Here is a 19,180-nt window from a genome sequence, read left to right as displayed (position 1 = left end):
GACCACCACTGTCGTCCTAGATATTCGACTTTTTTTCTCTTATGGTGAGATAATAACACCAACGAATTGTTTCCCTCTACATTGTGTAAGTTAGATGTGTGTTTGTGTACCACTACTGCTTTTCATAGGTTTCACTGATCGCGTCTCGTGATCTTTTGTCGTTGGTAATTAACATAAAATGGCGGGCTTTTTGTAAGTCTGCGTCCACTACTGTCGCCCTGGGAATTCGACTTTTTTCAGATGCGTGTTTGTGTACCACAACTGCTTTCCTTGGGCTTCGGTTTCCCTCTGAATTAAATTGTGTAAGTTAAATAGTTAAATATGTGTTTGTGTACCACTACTGCTTTCCTTAGGCTTCAGTTATTATTTCCTATCTCTGATCTTTATTTTTAAACCTAAAAGCAGCCTATCTCTGATCTTTATTTTTAAACCTAGAAGCAGCCTATCTCTGATCTTTATTTTTAAACCTAAAAGCAGCCTGTAAAATAAAACAAAGACAGCATGTTACTAATTGGCCTGTCACTCAACCACATCATGCTAACTAGTTGACCTGTCAATCAACCACATCATGCTAACTATCCCGCAGCCACCTCCCCCACACCTAAATGGTATAGTCCGACACGCAAGTTATTGGCAACTCAATTGACCACATCCAAAATACTCAGTATATTTAATGTAATATGCATTGATTTTTTTTAATTTTCTTGGTAACGAAAAGTATATTCTAACAGAAGTTTCAAATAAAAACAAACACAAATGCACTGCTTTAGTAGCAAATGATCACGGAACGGTAGCGCCATGCTGTGGTTCACAAGTGAATAACTTACTTGTTTTCGAAGTGTTTAAATTGGTGATTATTATTCAGTAGTGATTACAATAACGCACAAAAAATAAATCCGTTGAATTGTTATGAAATGCAAGTAAAATTAAACTTAGTTTCACCGTAAACGAGTGATTTCAGTCACATGTAAACGGTCGATACGATATCCGCCATGTTTTTGAATGCACTCGTGACGTTTTATTGGCCGAATAGGTCATGTCGCTAATTAACCAATCAAAATGCTGGATGGTGCCCACGTGTCTAAATTACATAGCTCGTTTAAATATGTTAATGAAAGTTCAGCGACCTCATGGTGAACACGGAAGAGATTTACCGATAATATAGTGCGATCTCTTGGCTTTGATTTCCATGGGAAAACGGCATGATTTTTTTTTTTAAATCAAGAAATTATTTGTTTTCGAAAGATAAACTGTGCATTGAAGAAGAATTTAACACTTTTACGGTGATAACAGCTCATTGTCGAAAACTTACGAAACACAGACGTATTCAGAAAGAGTATTGACAGAGGTTGCCGCCAGAACAAAAGCAGTTTCATTGCGTGTCTGACATGCACCGCTGAACAATAAATAGGTGTGACTATTTTTAGGCACGTTGTCGAAACAAATGAATAGGATTAGGAACAATGCCGTTTTGGACCAGCTGGTTGAAACAATGAAGTCAGTCACGGTCTTGTTGAATTGGGGGCGCGGTTAGTAATAGGTACTTTTCAAGTTTTCAATTTTTGTTAAGAACTCTTCAACCCCGAAGCCGGAATTGGGGGTGCGGTTACTATTACGTATGCGGTTTATATTAGGACTTTAACGGTACTATGTGACAGTTTGTGCAGGAATAATGGCATGTTTTTGAGAAGAATGTCTATAAGACATGGTTAAGAGTTCATGACATGTTGGTATATTTAGTACTGTTTTAAGTGATTTGTCACTGACATTAGCAGTTTATCTAACTTATCTGAAAAGCGTACACGTATAGTTAGTATGTAAATCTTGAAGCGAATATATCAAAAAGTATACCAAAATGTCATTCACATTGTAGTCCAGGCCTGTTGATTTCTTTTAATAGAGAGAAACATAAAGATATAGTCTGCCCTGAATTAAACCCCCCTTCCCTCAAAGAGTTATTCAGCCTGCAATATGTGCCTGAATTCTACCCCCTCACACAGTGATATGCTAATTGTATGTCCCCAATAGGTGTAGTTATTCTGTTCCCAATATGAATTATATCCCTCCCCGCTAACAGATTTTCTGCTCTCAATATGTGATGTGAATTAACCCCCCCCCCCACAGGATATGAATAATAATTTCCTTGTAAAAAGATATTTTGGCACCATTGTGTCGTGTATTATAACCCCTTACATATATTCTGCTATAAATGAATAAAACAATGCATACAACTACAATTTTTCTAACTGTTCAGCCAACTGGAAATTATGTCCTCAAAAATTAGGCACCAATGTTTTTGTAAGATATTTACATCAATCAAGGGCTTTTGGTAGACTGCTTACCCACTGTTGTTTCAATCCAAAAACTTGTTTGTATTCAAAATTAATTATGATTAAAAATTAATTATGCATATTCATAAATACAGGTAAAATTTAACTTAGTTTCATCATAAGCAAACTATTTTAATTGCATGCAAATGCTTGATGCGATACAGTATCCGCCATGTTAGTTGACATAATAGTTAATGAATCACAATGGATGGTGGATGCCGGATGGTACCAACGTGTTGAAATAACCGTAGATCATTTAAAGGGTTCGGTGACCTCACTAAATGGAAAAGACCTGTAGATCATTTAAGGTAGCGAGACTATTATTTGTGTTGAAAATTACGATTTTCACATTTATTTATTAATTGATGAAATGCACCATAAACTTTCATATGATAAAGTCAATATAACATAGAATGTCATGTAAGTTGGTTAAAATATAGATTTTCTGAAGGGAAGCAAGGCAGCCTCAGTAGTGTTTTCCAAAATCAACAACACAGGTTTAATCTGTGTGCCTATAAGTTTCAAAGATAAACTCAAGACAAAGCAATGTTAGGATGTGTTATCAGTAGCTATCTGACACACAATGAGTGTTTCCAAACATTTGAGTGGTTTGTCTCCGCCCCTGTTTGTTTCACAGATTAGTCATTTGCATATGAATGTGTCAGACACAAGGTCACACAGCCACTGAAAAAAAAATCATTGATTTTGGTGTTTTCATATGCCGAATTTATCCAATTATAGCTATCCCATTCTTTTATTTTTTTGGTTTCCAATAGCCTTACACATGTGGATGCCCCTGCACATGTTAAAACAGACCTTGATGGGAAAACAAATTGATTGTGTCGATAAACAAGCTTGAAAATCTTTGCTGTTACTTTATGGACGTTTTCTAGGAGTTTATGTTTTTCAAAATACAAGGTCTTTAACAAAAAATAACGTATACTTATTGTCGTCGGATTAACACCAAATTTTCACAGCTTTAAGGTGACAATGAGAGGAACTTGAATGTGTCCAGACAAACTATTTCATCGATTATTTACAAACGAGTTGTGGTTTGAGTTGGGGGCAATGCGACTACCGGTAAAACAGTAATTGAAATTCAGGACACTATTTTTTAAAACGCGTTGCTTGAATAAAACTAACCAGACACATTCAATTTACCAGACTATTGAACAACTAGGAAAAGTGAAAAAAATACTTCTTATCGCCAGCATAAATGCGTAATTATTTTTTTTACCGAAAAAGTAATTTTTCACCTTTGATTGAGTAACGCGTCGTAGATTGCAGATACGGGCATGCAAAATACACTTGTGAAAAGCTTGAAGTCCGGCGATTCTAAAAATATATACTTTCCCGGGTCTATTTGTAGTCATTTAGTCACAATTAGAAGATGAAAACAAGTGTGCAAATAATAGTCCCGCTACCTTAAATCAATGAGGGTTCAGTGTGACCTCACTGAAGGGAAAAGACGGAAGAGATTTACTGATTATGCAGTACAATCTTTTGGCATTGATTTGGGGGGAAAACTTTTTTTTTTTTAATCAAGAAATTCGTAGTTTTCGAAAGATAAACTGAAGGATAAAAGAAAGATTTAACCCTTTTTATAGTGATAACATCTCATGGTTGAAATAAGTACTGTAAAAGGATTAATTATTCACTGGGTTTTAATTTTGCTTATTTGGCTGACTGGAAAATGCGCTAAATTAAAACCCAGTGAATATGTAAGATTTAGCATAGAACACATTATCTAAATGATAAAACCGTGAATTTAAATCCCACTGAATATGCCCGAAATGGTAAATCAGCGAAATTTGAACCCAGCGAAAATTAGTCATTTTACAGTATATCCATTCACTCTATAGGACCAGTGTCTACAAAAAACCAAGAAAAGGCACCAGAAAAATTGAAATGTTCAAAAAATGATGCATAATTTAGAGTATTTATGGTATACATACCTGTGATCAGTAGTATTTTGTGAGAGCTACACTAACATCTACCATTCACTATCAACTCTACACTGCCCGGACCTTGTACCGTTCTTATTTACATGATTTAATAAGATTATTGAACTTTGTACTACCAATGTATAAGAACAACTTGATACCTTGCTGTACAATAAATACCTGCAGCGTTGGATACTTTGGCATAATTTAATTTTACATTACAGCTGACAGAGCAAAGCTGGTCATATAGTTGATTGTCAGTGTTGTCCGTTCGTCAAAAATTACATTTCCATCTTCTCCTTGAAACATACCAGCTCAATTGGTTTGATGATGTCGTCAATTCTCTGTTTCTGGCAAATATTTTTGCCGTTTTTGGTGAAAAAAATGCTTTTTTTGACTTCTTCTTAAAAACTGCGACCAGAGTACTCCAATTGGTTTAAAAACTTAATATATATTTACCTTATAAAAACCTCTATTTGATGCTAAACCAGCGGAGCTATTTCAACCATCAGGTTGCTTATTTAAATATTTGTTAGAGCCAGATTAGATCCGTTTCAATCGCGTCGCCTGATATTAGAATTGTCAACAATCTTGCAGACAAAGCAGTGTGTTTAATTAAATTTTATTTTGCCAGAATATTTTCATATCAGTCAAAAAATCGTAAAATGTTGCACAAAAAAAAATAAGCATTTATAAATTACTTGAAATGACTACAATTCTGGTGTGGACCATACAGTAGTTCATTCAAACTTGTCTATTTTTTTGTCCCGTTGAAAATTGACATGCAGATATGTAACCTAAAATTTTGAAAGTTTTAGATGAAATATTACCGGTATACAGTTTAAGGCCTTGTCTTTGATCGTGAAAGATTATCGTCTCCCAACTGGCTCATCTTGAATGTTCCGGCAAAGCGCTCCACTATCACCTTGAAGTATTTCGTTAGGACTACATGTATGTGTATGTGACAATGCCCTCAAAGTTTAGAATCAGTTTACCAACGGCCAATCATATTGCTTCTTTCTTCAACGCGCTTGGCCAAGCTATCAAATTTCTCGAGCGGAGCTAAGTCACAAGATGCGCACCACTCTGCGCGAGCTGCTGTGAAACGAAAAGCTGTTGAAAATAGCTAAAATTGAGAAAACAGCACAAACTTAATTTTGAAGTAATCCTAAAGAACCAAATTTAAATATGTTGCATATGCAGGGGTAATTTTGTGTGTCAACAACCATCCCAAAGTACTGTTTTATGAGAGTTTTTGGCCTTTGTTTTCACCATAATGGTTGCCAGGTGGTGAAAATGCCCGTCCCAAGAATAAATGTTGCTACGCACAGTGGAAGCTATGTTGATTTGGATGTCGAGACAATACAGCGACGATATCCATACATCATGCAACTCACAGATAGCCATACCAAAGCTATTTAAGCTACTTAGTTCTTAGTCTGATGTGTTCTTTTTTAGTCGCACTGGAAATTATAAATCATTATGTTATTATGCCTTACCGGCCTTGCGACCATCGAGCGTGGTAATAATGTTGTCGTCTCTGTTGAGTATTATAGAAGAGTAGGTGTTATACCTCAAAGCTCATGATGTCACTGCAACATATATCGACCACGACCCCGCTTGTCAGATTGCTTTGAAATTTTGCATAAATGTTGACATGGATTACACCCAGACTTATTGTTTTCATGGCACCATATGCAAGTGTCTATTTTTAGTGCATTTTATAAAATTTGTTTTGCTCATTTTTGTGTGTTTTCGACTTTTTCTCTGAAACCACCTGTCACATTGCTTTGAAATTCATAATGTAGACACAATGACTAATGACTGGTTCTCTCTCAAGTTTGTTCATTTGGTGAAGATATCTCCATTTTTGTGAAACTTATGATTTTATTACCTTGCCCGTACCATCAAAGATGGAAGGGAAAGGTATATTAAGGGAAACAATTTGTCCGGCATTGTCGTCTTTGTCATCATCGTTGTTGTCGTTAATAATTGTTATTGTGTGCATAATAACTTTACTAATTCTATTCCAAACTTCATCAAACTTGGTCACCTTATTCAACAGTATAAAGTCTTCCCTGATTTTGAACAACAGATCTCTTGTATGAAAATATCATGCAAAAATTGAGAAAATCTGATAAAATATTTTGACTGTTTCTACTTGACTGATCACTGGTGATACGCATCAAGGGTCACTGATCTCAGTGGAAATATGCATTGTTGTATGTGTTCAATGAAGCAAATCATTTATCTTGTAATAATATCGTTGGTAATGTATCTTCCAAATCCCATGGGAATACTATATTGGGTTTCAAAACCAACTCATGGAGAGATTTTTTGCTCAGTCTGATACACATTTGCAAACCTACCAATAAAATCTTTACAGAAAACAAGATGTCGGAAAATCAATATAAGCACTCCTATGAACTGGGTGCCAAACTTTGATCAAGATCTGAAGCTAATAGAAAATTTGTTTAGTTCAAAGTTATCAAATCAAAAACAATACATAAAAAGCAAAACGTTGCATCCACATTTTGAAAAGAAAATTGTACTAAAATATATGTATTCTGTATTTGACAAACAGTTCATTCGACAAATGAAAATTCACAGGAATTTGTTTCAGCTATTAGAACAGACTGATAGTTTTTATAATACTAATTTAAAAACACACTTCAAAAACAAAGATTGCAGTGTTTGAAGATGTAGATTCTTACGAGGCAACAGTACTGTTGACTTCTCTCTCCTCTGGACACCAACTATCTATTTAAGTTGATTTGCATACAAAGCAGAGCTTGCAACATGATAGCTATTCATAGAGGTTTTTTTTTTTACTTTTCATATAATACCACAATGAATATAATAAGGCAGTTCATATTTGTCTCAGTGAATCATTAATTTTTGACATACACCTGTACAAAATACTTGGACAAAAGCCAGCTAAGATTTTCTGCTATCTTGCATGTTTTATGAATCTATTCACGTCTAAATGAGCACTTGCGATGAGGCATTTGTTTTTATACTAAAATATCTGAATTACTTTGAATAAAGCTGGAAAATATGTCCCTTAAAATAATTAAACAAATTAGGCACCAATGTTTTTGTAAGATATTTACATCTATCAAGGATATTCGGTAGACTGATTCCCCACTGTTGGTTCAACCCCAAAACTTGTTTGTATTGAAAATTAATTATGACAATGCATATTTATATTGAAACAAACTATGATAAAGGGAATAATATTATATAACAAAGGGCAAGGTCACCAGAGTTCAACTATGTTTTGTTATTATATTTTTGGATTTTTTCACCTCCCATACGTTATATATGGGCTATGTATAATGCATGGACTCCAGTAGACAACTTTATCAGTTGGAAGCTAGGCTTTCTCAGTACACATTGTCTTGGAAAATAAACTGGATGGGCCAATGTTTTCCAGAAATTCTCAAGTTCAGGTCAAGGTCATTTCAAGGTTTATATGTTTGCTGATTTTATATGGGTGATTTGAGTGAGGGTTGGAGGGACCAAAACACCTGAAAATCTTCAAGGTCGGGTCAGGGTCATCTCAGGGTCCCAGGTCAGGGTCAGCTCAAGGTCACATGTTGGATGTTTGTTGCAGGAGGGCACTCCTCCATCAAGGTCTTTCAGTGAAAGGTCAAGGTCATGTGTCACATTTTGGAGATATCTGGATAATGTGATTATTGCTGCCACTGCTCTCTGCAATTGTCACAGTGGAGCTCTACCAACTGCAAGGTCGCTTGTATAAATATATCATGCAACACATATATACATGACTGTCTTATTCAAGATGGTCAAATTGCAGCTATGATATTTAAAACGCATCAAAATCAAGCATTTCTGCCATTCCTTAACCCGATCATAGTCGTGTTTGGTACATACATTGAACAGAGTGGGACCCTAATGCATTCATTTATTTATTTTTTGCAACAAATGCTGTATGTTGGGACATATTTCTGACTTGCCTGGACCAATCAAACATTCATTTAAACTTTATACCTTGCACAAATGCATATATACTCGTCTGGCTGAATGGCAGCCATTTTATTCTTAAAAATGAATCAAAATCAAGGATTTTTATGATTCTCAAACCAGATCTTAGTTGTGAATTGACAGATTTTATTGAAACAATCAATATTGAACATTATGGAACCTTGATGCATGTCATTTTGTTTTCAGATTTCAGATCAGATTCAAAATGGCCGACTGGTGGCCATGTGCACCTCTATCTTCTGTCCAACTTGTGTTTAAAATAAGTCCTTTACCGTATTGCTTGTTCTTTGGTTTTTTAAAAATTGGCTTTTGTTTTCTCAAACATCAACCAAGATGTTACAAGGTCTTCACATATCTTGTATCCACGTTTGTTTTTTTGGTTCTTCTGCGCCTCAGCTGGAACCCAGGCAAAAGGAACATCATTACGTTCAGCAATTTGCAATTGCAACTTTGTTACAACTATTTTTAAGAATCCCATCTTTCGGTAGGCTGGTTCACAGTAACCGTTTCCAATATCGCCAAACTCTTTCTCTAGAACCCATGTAATTGGTTTATGGTGTTTATCAAAAACTGCCAAAGAAGGACAGTATTTCAGCCTTTTTGCAAAAACTGGCGTAGGAGATTGAGGGTGGATCCACCGTTCTTCCAGCAATGCTGCATGCTCTGGAGATAGGTGGCCGATTGTAAAACCATCTGGTAGACGGGGTGATTGTGCAAACTTCTTAGTTTTATGACTGGTTACAAGAATCATTGTAACTCCATCATAGCGGTATAACTTCTGGAAGCCCTGTGCAGCGCACGTTTCCATGACAACATCTCGATTGTAATATGGTACAGCATTGAAAAACACCTTTTTTTGTTCCCAGTCAATGAGTCCGTCAGATCTCAACATTGTTTTAAGTCTCTCATTGTCTTTAGAGAAAGCAAAGTATTCTCTCGTCATTGGTGGGTGACGAAAATCCATCATCTCAATTACAACGCTTGTACATTGCTGAACATCTTCAGTATCGATAAACACGTCAATAATTGGCCATTTGTTCTGTGTTGAAACACTATTTTTGATAACCCAATACTGTGCGAAGCAGTCTGGTGTCCATTGCTTGAGTTGCGTAATAAGTTCTGGTAAGCTATCTCTTGGGACTGGAATTGCCATTTTACTACAGAAGTAGATGAGCAGAAAAGAAATATTTATACAATGTACATTGCCTAAGAATCTTTTTCGATTGTAAAATGCGCCTTTTTGATCAGCAATGTTCAGTGTCCTGTTTTGACCACCTTGTACATCAATACATACATTACCGTAAAAACTCGATTAATTCGCGGTCCCTATTAATTCGCGCACCCATTTTATTTTCGAACGCTAATTTTTAAATGTATCCTTTTAATTCGCGGCGTTCTAAAACATGTTTAAAATTGTATCATATTAATTCGCGGGCCAGAATAAAGTGGATAACTCAGAATATATTGCATGAAGACATTAAAAATATACATTTTGTTTGAGTTTTTATGTTATCAGTACTTGGTGTAGCCGCAATCGCAGATGATCTTGGGCAAGATTATTACTTAGTCGATAAATATCCATCGGTCAGCACATCGATTACGAATTACCGTGATGGAAAGCTTAGTACAGGGCTTTTCGTCGCTGGTCCACAGGGTTGCACCGACCATGTGTCCGCCATTTTAGAAAATGATTTTATTCTATGACGTCATTTAAGTAAACCGCCCTATGGTGCGTAAATTGACGTTTTTGATTGGTCGGGTGATTGACCTCGTGTCACATTTTCATTATATCGGATTCGGTAAAAAACACAAAGTTAAGCGGTCATGTACGTTCTATAAATCTAACCTTGCACACATAATTTTGTACTGACGTGTTTTTGTCCAAAAAAGACGTTCCCTTTCATTTAACCCCCAGTTAACTCTTCGCGTTCATGGTATTTGTGAGAGTTGAACGATTTTTTGAACAAATGACAAGTAACTATATTGATTTGCGTCAAGCTGGGTGGCCCGAATTTAAATATCAGTGCATGAACTCTGGAGGTCATTGCCCAATGCCGCACGTAATTCAAACGCGTGGTTATTAGAGTTCAGTCAAAATGTACGTGAATAATGCGATCGAAGTGCGCTGCCCAGAGTTTATTATATTATAGTAAAATTTAATTTGACGTATGGTATGTTTATGTTTGCGTAATTATTACGAATGCAACGCATTATCAAGTCGGTGATATTGAAATATTCACAAACCCAATACCCCGAGTCAGTGCCCTAACAATAGTAAAAAAAAATAATTATCATGAAAGCAATACATTACGAAGTTGAAATATTCAGAGCCGGTACAATATTGTAAACAAATTTGCGTAATTAGAAAAGCAGTGCACTAAGTAAACGACGTTGATATATTCAAGGCCAGTACAGAGTTACCGTCGGATATAATAACAATTTTACTAGATTGACGCGTGGGGCACGAAAGAAAAAAGTTGCTAAGGTAACGCGCCAGTTCAGTGCGTGACTTGGAGGTCAAACTTCGGTCAACACACACTTGATGTAAGCACACAGGGAGCCCAGGTACTATTATCAACTGTATGCACTCCCTATGAGGGGGGGGGGGGTATCGGCTGGTATCTAGTGTAAGAAATTATTTCTTACACTAGATACCCGCCGATACCCCCCCCCCCCCCCCCCCCCCCCCCCGCTCATAGTTCCTGGGCTCCCTGTGGTCAGCATCGCCGCGCAGCAAGTTTCGCAAAGAAGTACTTCAAGTTCATTTGCGTCCCAAAATGATGTCGCTAATCACTCAGTTGTCGCAGCGTGTGTTGTGTCATGTCCATGATGCACCCCGTTTCGACTTCGGTTTGCTTTTCCTTCTTAGTGCATGTTCTTGTACACGTAAAATGCGACCTCTCACCAATGTATTAAAACACTTTGAATTTATACTTTGCATGATTATATTTGGTCAACGCGAAACATTATTTTTTCTAAACATTTTCTGAGACCATTTTTATCAACGCAGGGTTATTTTTTCAGACAAGATGGGCTTCGTAATATCTGCCATAACATCGCCCGGGCGATCTTTTGGTCCACATTTTCTTAAAAAAATCGAATCCTCCATAAGATCGCCCAGGGCGGGGTAACAGCCGAATCCGGTAGATGAAAGTGCTTGACAAAAAAAACAAAACAATTATGTAAACAATGAACACATGGCTACAAAAATGCAATCAACAGGGCAGAAGACCACCTTATCCGAAGCAACACTGAAATGGCAGAAATTATTGCCGATCTGCTTTTAAACGACGACGACGACGAAGATGGTGATTGGTTAGACGACTTCACTGCCGACGACCTGTCGAACAATTAATAATTTGTGTCTGACGGTACTGCCTAGAAAAATAAAAAAAGGCAGTGCAGCCAGACGGCTACTTTGTAGCCACGTGTTCATTGTTTGTTTGTGTACTGAGTGACCTTTGCCATTTGACGCTCCCATTTCAAGTGTAACATGGTGCGTGGTCCTTGACGCAGTGCGTGTTCTCTGCCCGACTATACGACATGAATGTTGCTAGCCACGAGTCTCAGAGGCACTAAAACAACGTCCTGTAATCGTGTTCATTGGAAAACAAAACAAATCACTAATAAATTTATGAAAACAGCTCCTTTTTGAATCGATCTAAAAGTACTCTTTTAATTCGCGCACCAAAAACCAATAATTTCCGTTTTTACGCTATTAATTCGCGCACTTGAAAAAATAATTATTTTTACTACCGCGAATTAATCGAGTTTTTACGGTACTACAAAGTACACCAGCAGTACCATGCTTCCACTATCATGATGTCATCCTTCATTTGACTGACCTGATATCTTGTTCATATTGAATACATATAGAAAACTACATACTGTAAAATGACTAATTTTCACTGGGTTTAAATTTCACTGATTTAGCATTTCAGGCATATTCATTGGGTTTTAAATTCACGGTTTTATCATTCAGATATTGTGTTCTACGCCCAATTTTACATATTCACTGGGTTTTAATTTATCCCATTTTCCAGTCAGCGAAATAAGCAGAATTAAAACTCAGTGAATAATTAATCCGTTTACAGTATACTGTGAAATACTTTATTTTAGCTGGAATTAATTTTCGCTGAAAAGGCATTTTGGGTGTTTTGTATGGAATTTAATTTCCCTGTTTTTTGACGAGTTGAATGTGAAATATAGGGAAAAAAGTATATTCGCTGGATTTTATTTTCACAGAATCATCCTTTCAGCGAAAATAGCGAAAATAAATTCCAAGCGAAAATAAAGTATTCTACAGTATATGGGTTAAAGTTCATATACTTGTTAAGTTGTACAGTTGTAAATAAAACAAAAAAAATAACTTTTTTAACAATTTGACAATTTGACAATTTTAACAAGTTCCTGCATTTATTAAATAAATATTCTTGAGAGGAAATGTGATGACTTGTTGCTGTACTGTTTGTTTTTGTCGCTGACAGATTAAGGTAGCGAGAAGGGTTTTGTGACGTTTTTAAATAAAACATTCTCTGTCTGTTGTCTCGTTCAGAACAGTAATTTAGGTTATATATATCAAAAGACTAAGTATAGAGGTACAAGTTCGCACAAACTGGACAGTCATTGTTTACATAATTATCACGTGACATCAAAAATGGCGAACCTTGTAAAAATGACTAAGTACGGGATTGCGAGAGCACACTGCGGAATTTCCTGGTGAAATTTACGTCATGCATTGTCCGTAATCAAGTCCATTGAAATGCGTCTCCGATAATCAAAAGAGCTATTATTCCGATTTCTATGCAGGTTTGTTTTTTTGTCCTTAAATTATTTCATACTTGGCACCTTTAACAGACTATTATTCTGTGACAAAGCATTTTCTTTAAAAACCCAGACATATTTCGCACCATCATTATCTTTTGAACGATAACTGCGAGTTTGAATGTCCTAGTCCGAACGCACTTGATTTGGCGGCGGTCCCAATGAGTCGTACTCGATCAAAACTTCAACTCGAGAAAAACGCGAAAAACAGTTTTGGTTAATAAAACACTGTAGATTTGCTGCATTATTATAAATATACACTAAAAATGGCTAAACATATTAACCACTGATATCATAGAACTCATAAAGAGTGTCAGATAATGAATAATTTCAAGCTCGAGCGTGAAAAATGAAGAAAACTGCTGGCATTTGAGTCCGTACTCAGGAACGTTCGGGTTTTCCATTGTTATGCAAACGAACAACGAACGATAATCCTCTGACAAACATTACTGTCCCACTGTACATGCTGACAGTTTACAAACAAGCTAATCCTTCAAGTGTCTCTGATAAGACATCTAATAAAACGGTTTTCATGGTGAAACAAAATGGCCGATGTTTGAAAAAAATTGCTGTGTCAGAGTGCGACACTGAGTGGCAGATTTTTCTTTGCCTCGTCTGTCAACGCTTTCTTTCTTTTCTTCGCCATTGCGTTAGAAAAAAAATGTATTAGTAAAATAGAATATTGACTTGGATAATAAAACGATTTAAAAGAAAGTTGTGCAAAGTTACAGTACTCCTTTCGTACAACCTCCCGCCCGCTTCCGCTTTCCAATCACCTTTTTCTCTCGCCTTTGCGACCGCTTGTTGAATTCGACCGGACAATTCCCGCTTTAATTTCGACCGCGCAAACCCTGAAATATCACCGCCCACCTGCTCGCTCGCGCGCATTTAAAATTCGGACTAACAGAATAATTTTCGAGGTTCACATTGTCTTATAATTGTCTTTCTGTTTTTATAGATGTTGAACAGCTGACAAAAGTTCAAATACTTTTTGTTTTAACTATCTATAATTATATGCACGCAACCTGACCCTTTGACCTCGATTTGGCCTGGACTGAATATTTTATTTTAAACAATATTCTGACGTGAAATACAAAATGTATTTCAACACAAGTACGACATGGTTGTCTGGGGTTTCTTTCCTGATTGTTGAGTCTTCGCAATGTGTTTTGTATAACTATTGTTGTTTCCCCCCGATGCTGAAGGACCGTAAATCTAAATGGCAGTTACATGCATGGGCTGAGTGAAAGAAAATATTTCTAAGCCTAAAATAAAACCTAATATTACACCTCTTTGTGTATTTGTTAATTTTACATATGTTTGTCATGACAGTATGTTTGTAAATATCTAGAAAAATCTCGTCTTTCGTTGATAATTTCGATTGTTTGTTTGGAATGTCGATCGCCGTTGGTTTCTCCATACTCAGGCTGAGTTTAGGAAGAGCGTCGATCAACACCGTGACAATCAGCCGAGAGAAGACAAACATTGACCGTAATTCATGGGGATCATGTCCGTAATTTGTGAGCTGAAACCCCAAATAATTAAACAAGTATTATTATTTTAATATATATTTTATTTTACATCGCAAAACTAAACCATGCAAAAACAGAGCTAGAGTTGTTCGCGGTGAATCAACCGCATTGAAGACAATGCAACTTCAACTAGCCATTTCTTATCTTGAAATAAAAAAAATAAAAATTCGAAGAGCATCGGGGAAAATATTAATAATCATCCTTATCAATCGCTTGCTTTATTTTATTCGAATCTATGAAATTCACGATTTTTTTTTACATTTGTTGGCAACTTCCGCGCTAAAAAAGTTATGGCTATAACTAAATTTGACACGTTTTTCTTTTAAGCCCAATAAATTATTCATACATGTCAAGCTCTGTTCGATTCTTTCAGGGCATATGGCCGTTTTTAGTCGAAAATATTTGTTGTGGGAACACTTTTATGGTACGTATACGGTATAGACCGAACTCGTTCAATGATCGTGACTTAATTTTAAAAATTCAATGTCAAATTTTACCAGACGTGGACCGATGTAGATTCGGTGTCGTTATTTTTGGAATTAATCACTAACATTTCCTCGTTTCTCTGCTCTCTCAAAAGGAGTTACCTAGGCTTTTTTCACGTAACTGTCTCATTAAAAAAAAAAATTACATCTAGAACAAGCACCCAAAACACGTAACAAGAGGTCCCAGTTCAGTTGCTTTCACGATACAGGTGTAATACAACTATTAGATTTGAAGTGTCGTTCAGAATGTAATAATAGTTAATACTAGTTGTATGTTCACACTTTACTATCAAAACCACCATTTCGACCACCCATGTGCCAGTGATCAGTGTTTGGGCGAGCGGTCAATGTTTTCAATGAGCGAGCGAGCGAAAACAAAACGCGATTAAAATGCGGTCGGTTTCCGGTCGGACAAGACCGCGTGGTCGGAAATTAAGCGATAAGCGGTCGATGTAAAAGCGGAAGGTTGGGCGAAATGAGTACTGTATGACCATGTTTCTCGGTCGAAGTCTCGACTGACAATAATGCTGACAATGGACGTTAGATAAACACGCATTGTTTGCAACTGGAAGCTTATCACCCGTTATATCACAATCGTCAACAACAGAGTATACAGATAAGATGTTATCATTTAAACCCTTTCAAAGATAAACATTATGCCAATATCCACGAAACGGCAGTTGTAGTCTTTTCTGCTAGTGTTTTAAAACACTAATTTGAGCAACGTTATTTCGCAATTTCGATCTTTTGTAAACCTGGGGTGATGTATCAAAGTCTAAAGTAACCGTTTTATCAATTTGTGAAAAATCAAGAAAAAAGTGAAAATTTCCCTTCTCGCTACCTTAAACCTTTCATCACCAGTTTCCTCCATTCATCACAAAATAGTCCTGTTTATAGTCTGCACTTTCCTTCAGAAGATTGAGCCAAAAATAGCCAAATATTTTGAGTAAAAACTGAATATTGACTCAAATTTTGTTTGTTGTCTCAAAAATTAGTGTTAATTTCCAGAAATATTGAAGAATATAGGAAACAAAGTGCAGAAATTAGTTGGGAAAGAAGTCTGGTGGTGAAAAGGTTAAGGCAGTTTTAATGTGTACATGCATGTAGTTTGTGATAACAATTAAATATACTTTTCACACAGATTTAATTACAACCTGTCAGAATATGTATATCTAATATACAACATGACTACCAAAAAAGTCCAAACTGTGAAACTAATCTCCCATATTCCTAAAAATACATATGTACAGGACTTTGTTTCCACACAAAAATTGAACCAGTTATAAAATAGAAAAAGCATAAACTACAGTGACAAATTTTGATGAATTATGAATTTAATACATACCTGCGGTGAGTGATATTTTGTGAGACTTACACCTGTGACTCTTTTACAACTGACTGTCCCGGTCTCAGCATGTACAACTTATCTTTTCAAGATCTAATGAATGCACATGTGTTCTTGACCTGTGAACTTAAAATGTGATCTTTCAACTTTAGGTTTACATCTAATCTTTCGCAGTGTTCTGATTCATTCATTGACTATTTGGCGTCTACAAATGTTGACAGAGTAGTTTTAAGATAATAATGTTTTATTGCATCTTTAGAAATAACATTTCTATCAGTTTACAGCAATAAAGTGTAATATGAAATAAAATATAAAAAATGAAAATTTAAAATGTAAAACGATCATGAGTCCGTGCAGTCTTTCCTAATAGTAAAAATATAAATATTCTCCAATCTGTCTTCTATCTATAAGATAAAATATTACTATGGTTACACCGGAAATGAACAACAGGGATCACTATAGAGGAGGAGGGTCAGGAAGGGTATTCAATGCCACTTTTAATAAAAATCTGAAATCAGCGATCATATTCTACCTTAATGCCCCACTCTTTATCTACTTTTATAGGGCTTTCAAGTCTCCAACAGTTAAATGGCATAATTTCATTCGCTTGAAAGCCTCCACAGAATGAATGGGGGGAAAATGGAGTTAGCAGGCAATGTTAAAAATGACTTGACCGTTGCCATGGAATTTCAATAATTTTCTGTTCTGCAGGGCACTGGTGTGAGAGAATACCAAGGTAAGGTTGGTAGTGAAGATACCGATGGTATTGATATGGCATACAGAGTTGTTGCAGATCACATACGAACACTGACGATAGCTATATCTGACGGTGGAAGACCAGATAATGTTGGAAGAGGGTAAATGTGGGATTCATTTATTATTCTTATATAAAATTAAGAATTATGTATTTTCATAGCTGCGAGAGTGTCTCCTTTATGAAAATGGAAACTTTGCAGCTTATAACAGCTAGCTGCAAGGATATTGCACTAAAAGTAACTCTTCCCACTTTGCATAAACTTAGCAAAAAGTTGAAAATTACTTTTCAGACACCTTGATAGAAATGGATTGTACATGGATTGTGTTTATCATACAGACTAATCTAATTTTTGGATTTAAAATAATGGCAGCATCTTCATCAGGTTATTATACTGAAGAAATTGTTCTAAAACCTGCTGTATCGTGATTGTATATTCATCAAGCTGGGAATAAATGTTGGACTGATTTCATAGTGCAGTGTTCTGAAATCAACATGACTGCATATGAACCTCGTATGTCTCATCATTGTCATGTGACTTTGCAAGAATCCTGTGTTGCTATAAAGTCATGTGACTTTGCAAGAAACCTGTGTTCCTGTAAAGTCATGTGAATTTGCAAGAAACCTGTGTTCCTGTAAAGTCATGTGACTTTGTAAGAAGCCGTTTTGCTGTAAAGTCATGTGACTTTGCAAGAAACCTGTGTAGCTATAAATCAGTAACTTGACCACAACTCTTTGCAGAAAAGCCTGATTTTTGATAAGGATGTATTCCAAAGTTCTTTCCTTTTCTCTTGTGGAGCTTTTGTTAGATTACCTCCTTATCAACCAGGTCTAATATATTTAGAGAATTCAACATTACTACAGTTAAATCTTAGAACTTGCCTTGCTCAAGTAATCTAGGGATTATGTTATGTCGGAAGTTATAATTTTGCTCATACACCATTGCAGCATGAGTAAGACTTACAACTCTCATACAAATTCAGAATGAAAAGGACCTAGAACAAAAAGGCAATACTGTAAAATACTTATTTCCGCTGAAGAAAATGATTCAGTGAAAATAAAATCCAGCGAATATACTTGTTTTCCCATATTTTAAATTCAACTTGGAGAAAATCAGTGAAAATACATTACATACGAAACATCCGAAAAGTCTTTTCAGTGAAAATTAATTCCAGCTTAAATAAAGTATTTTACAGTACAAAAAAAAAATTTTAAATTTATTTAGTGGAGAAAAATAAATGAGATTATTCCAATTTTCCATTAAAATCCACCGTCAATCTAAATTCCTATGCACAAAGATCTCAATTCATTGCTAACCTGGATATCTTACAAATACATTACAATGTAACTGTTGTATCTGCTATATGACACAAATTACAAGACAAAACCTTTCATATCATACATACTTGTATGCAACATTAGATTATTATAATACAATTATTGATTGGTGATATTTTTCCTTTAAATTCAGGTATGTGTTGAGACGAGTGTTACGTCGTGGTGTGAGATATGCTACTGAGAAACTGAATGCACCCAGTGGTTTCTTTGCTAGTCTGGTGCAGGTGGTCCTGGACACACTGGTGAGTTGAAACAATGTTTATAGCATGTTTGTAATAATGATCACTATTTGATACTAAAACAACTACGTAAAATACTTTATTTCCGCTTGGAATTTATTTTCGCTGAAGGGCTGATTCAGTGAAAATAAAATCCAGCGAGTATACCTTTTTTCCTATATTTCATATTCAACTCATCAAAAATCAGTGAAAATAAATTCCATACAAAACATCCTAAAAAACTGTTCAGCGAAAATTAATTCCAGCGAAAATAAAGTAGTTTACAGTAGTAGTAGTCCTCATCATGTGGTTATATGTTGTTTTCTGGTATCAGAAAGTCTTAAATAATTTAACATCTTTCCACTAAAATATGTGATTTTAAAATTGAACATAATATATGTTT

General features: G+C 35.8%; 1 protein-coding gene across 1 annotated transcript in view; it reads left to right on the top strand.

Moving 5' to 3' along the window:
• The window catches only part of LOC100374470 (alanine--tRNA ligase, cytoplasmic-like), a 49,047-nt gene that overhangs the window by 14,636 nt on the left and 15,231 nt on the right, over nt 1-19,180 (top strand). Inside the window, exons 7-8 of the mRNA XM_085500155.1 lie at nt 17,179-17,324; nt 18,693-18,801. Coding sequence (XP_085356281.1) covers nt 17,179-17,324; nt 18,693-18,801 — 255 coding nt within the window. The remainder of the gene's footprint in view (nt 1-17,178; nt 17,325-18,692; nt 18,802-19,180) is intronic.

This window comes from Saccoglossus kowalevskii, chromosome 6 (genome assembly GCF_978046115.1).
Source record: "Saccoglossus kowalevskii chromosome 6, keSacKowa6.1, whole genome shotgun sequence".
Taxonomy (NCBI): domain Eukaryota; kingdom Metazoa; phylum Hemichordata; class Enteropneusta; family Harrimaniidae; genus Saccoglossus; species Saccoglossus kowalevskii.
The sequence above is the reverse complement of the archived record's forward strand: the minus strand, read 5'-3'. Positions and strand labels throughout refer to the sequence as shown.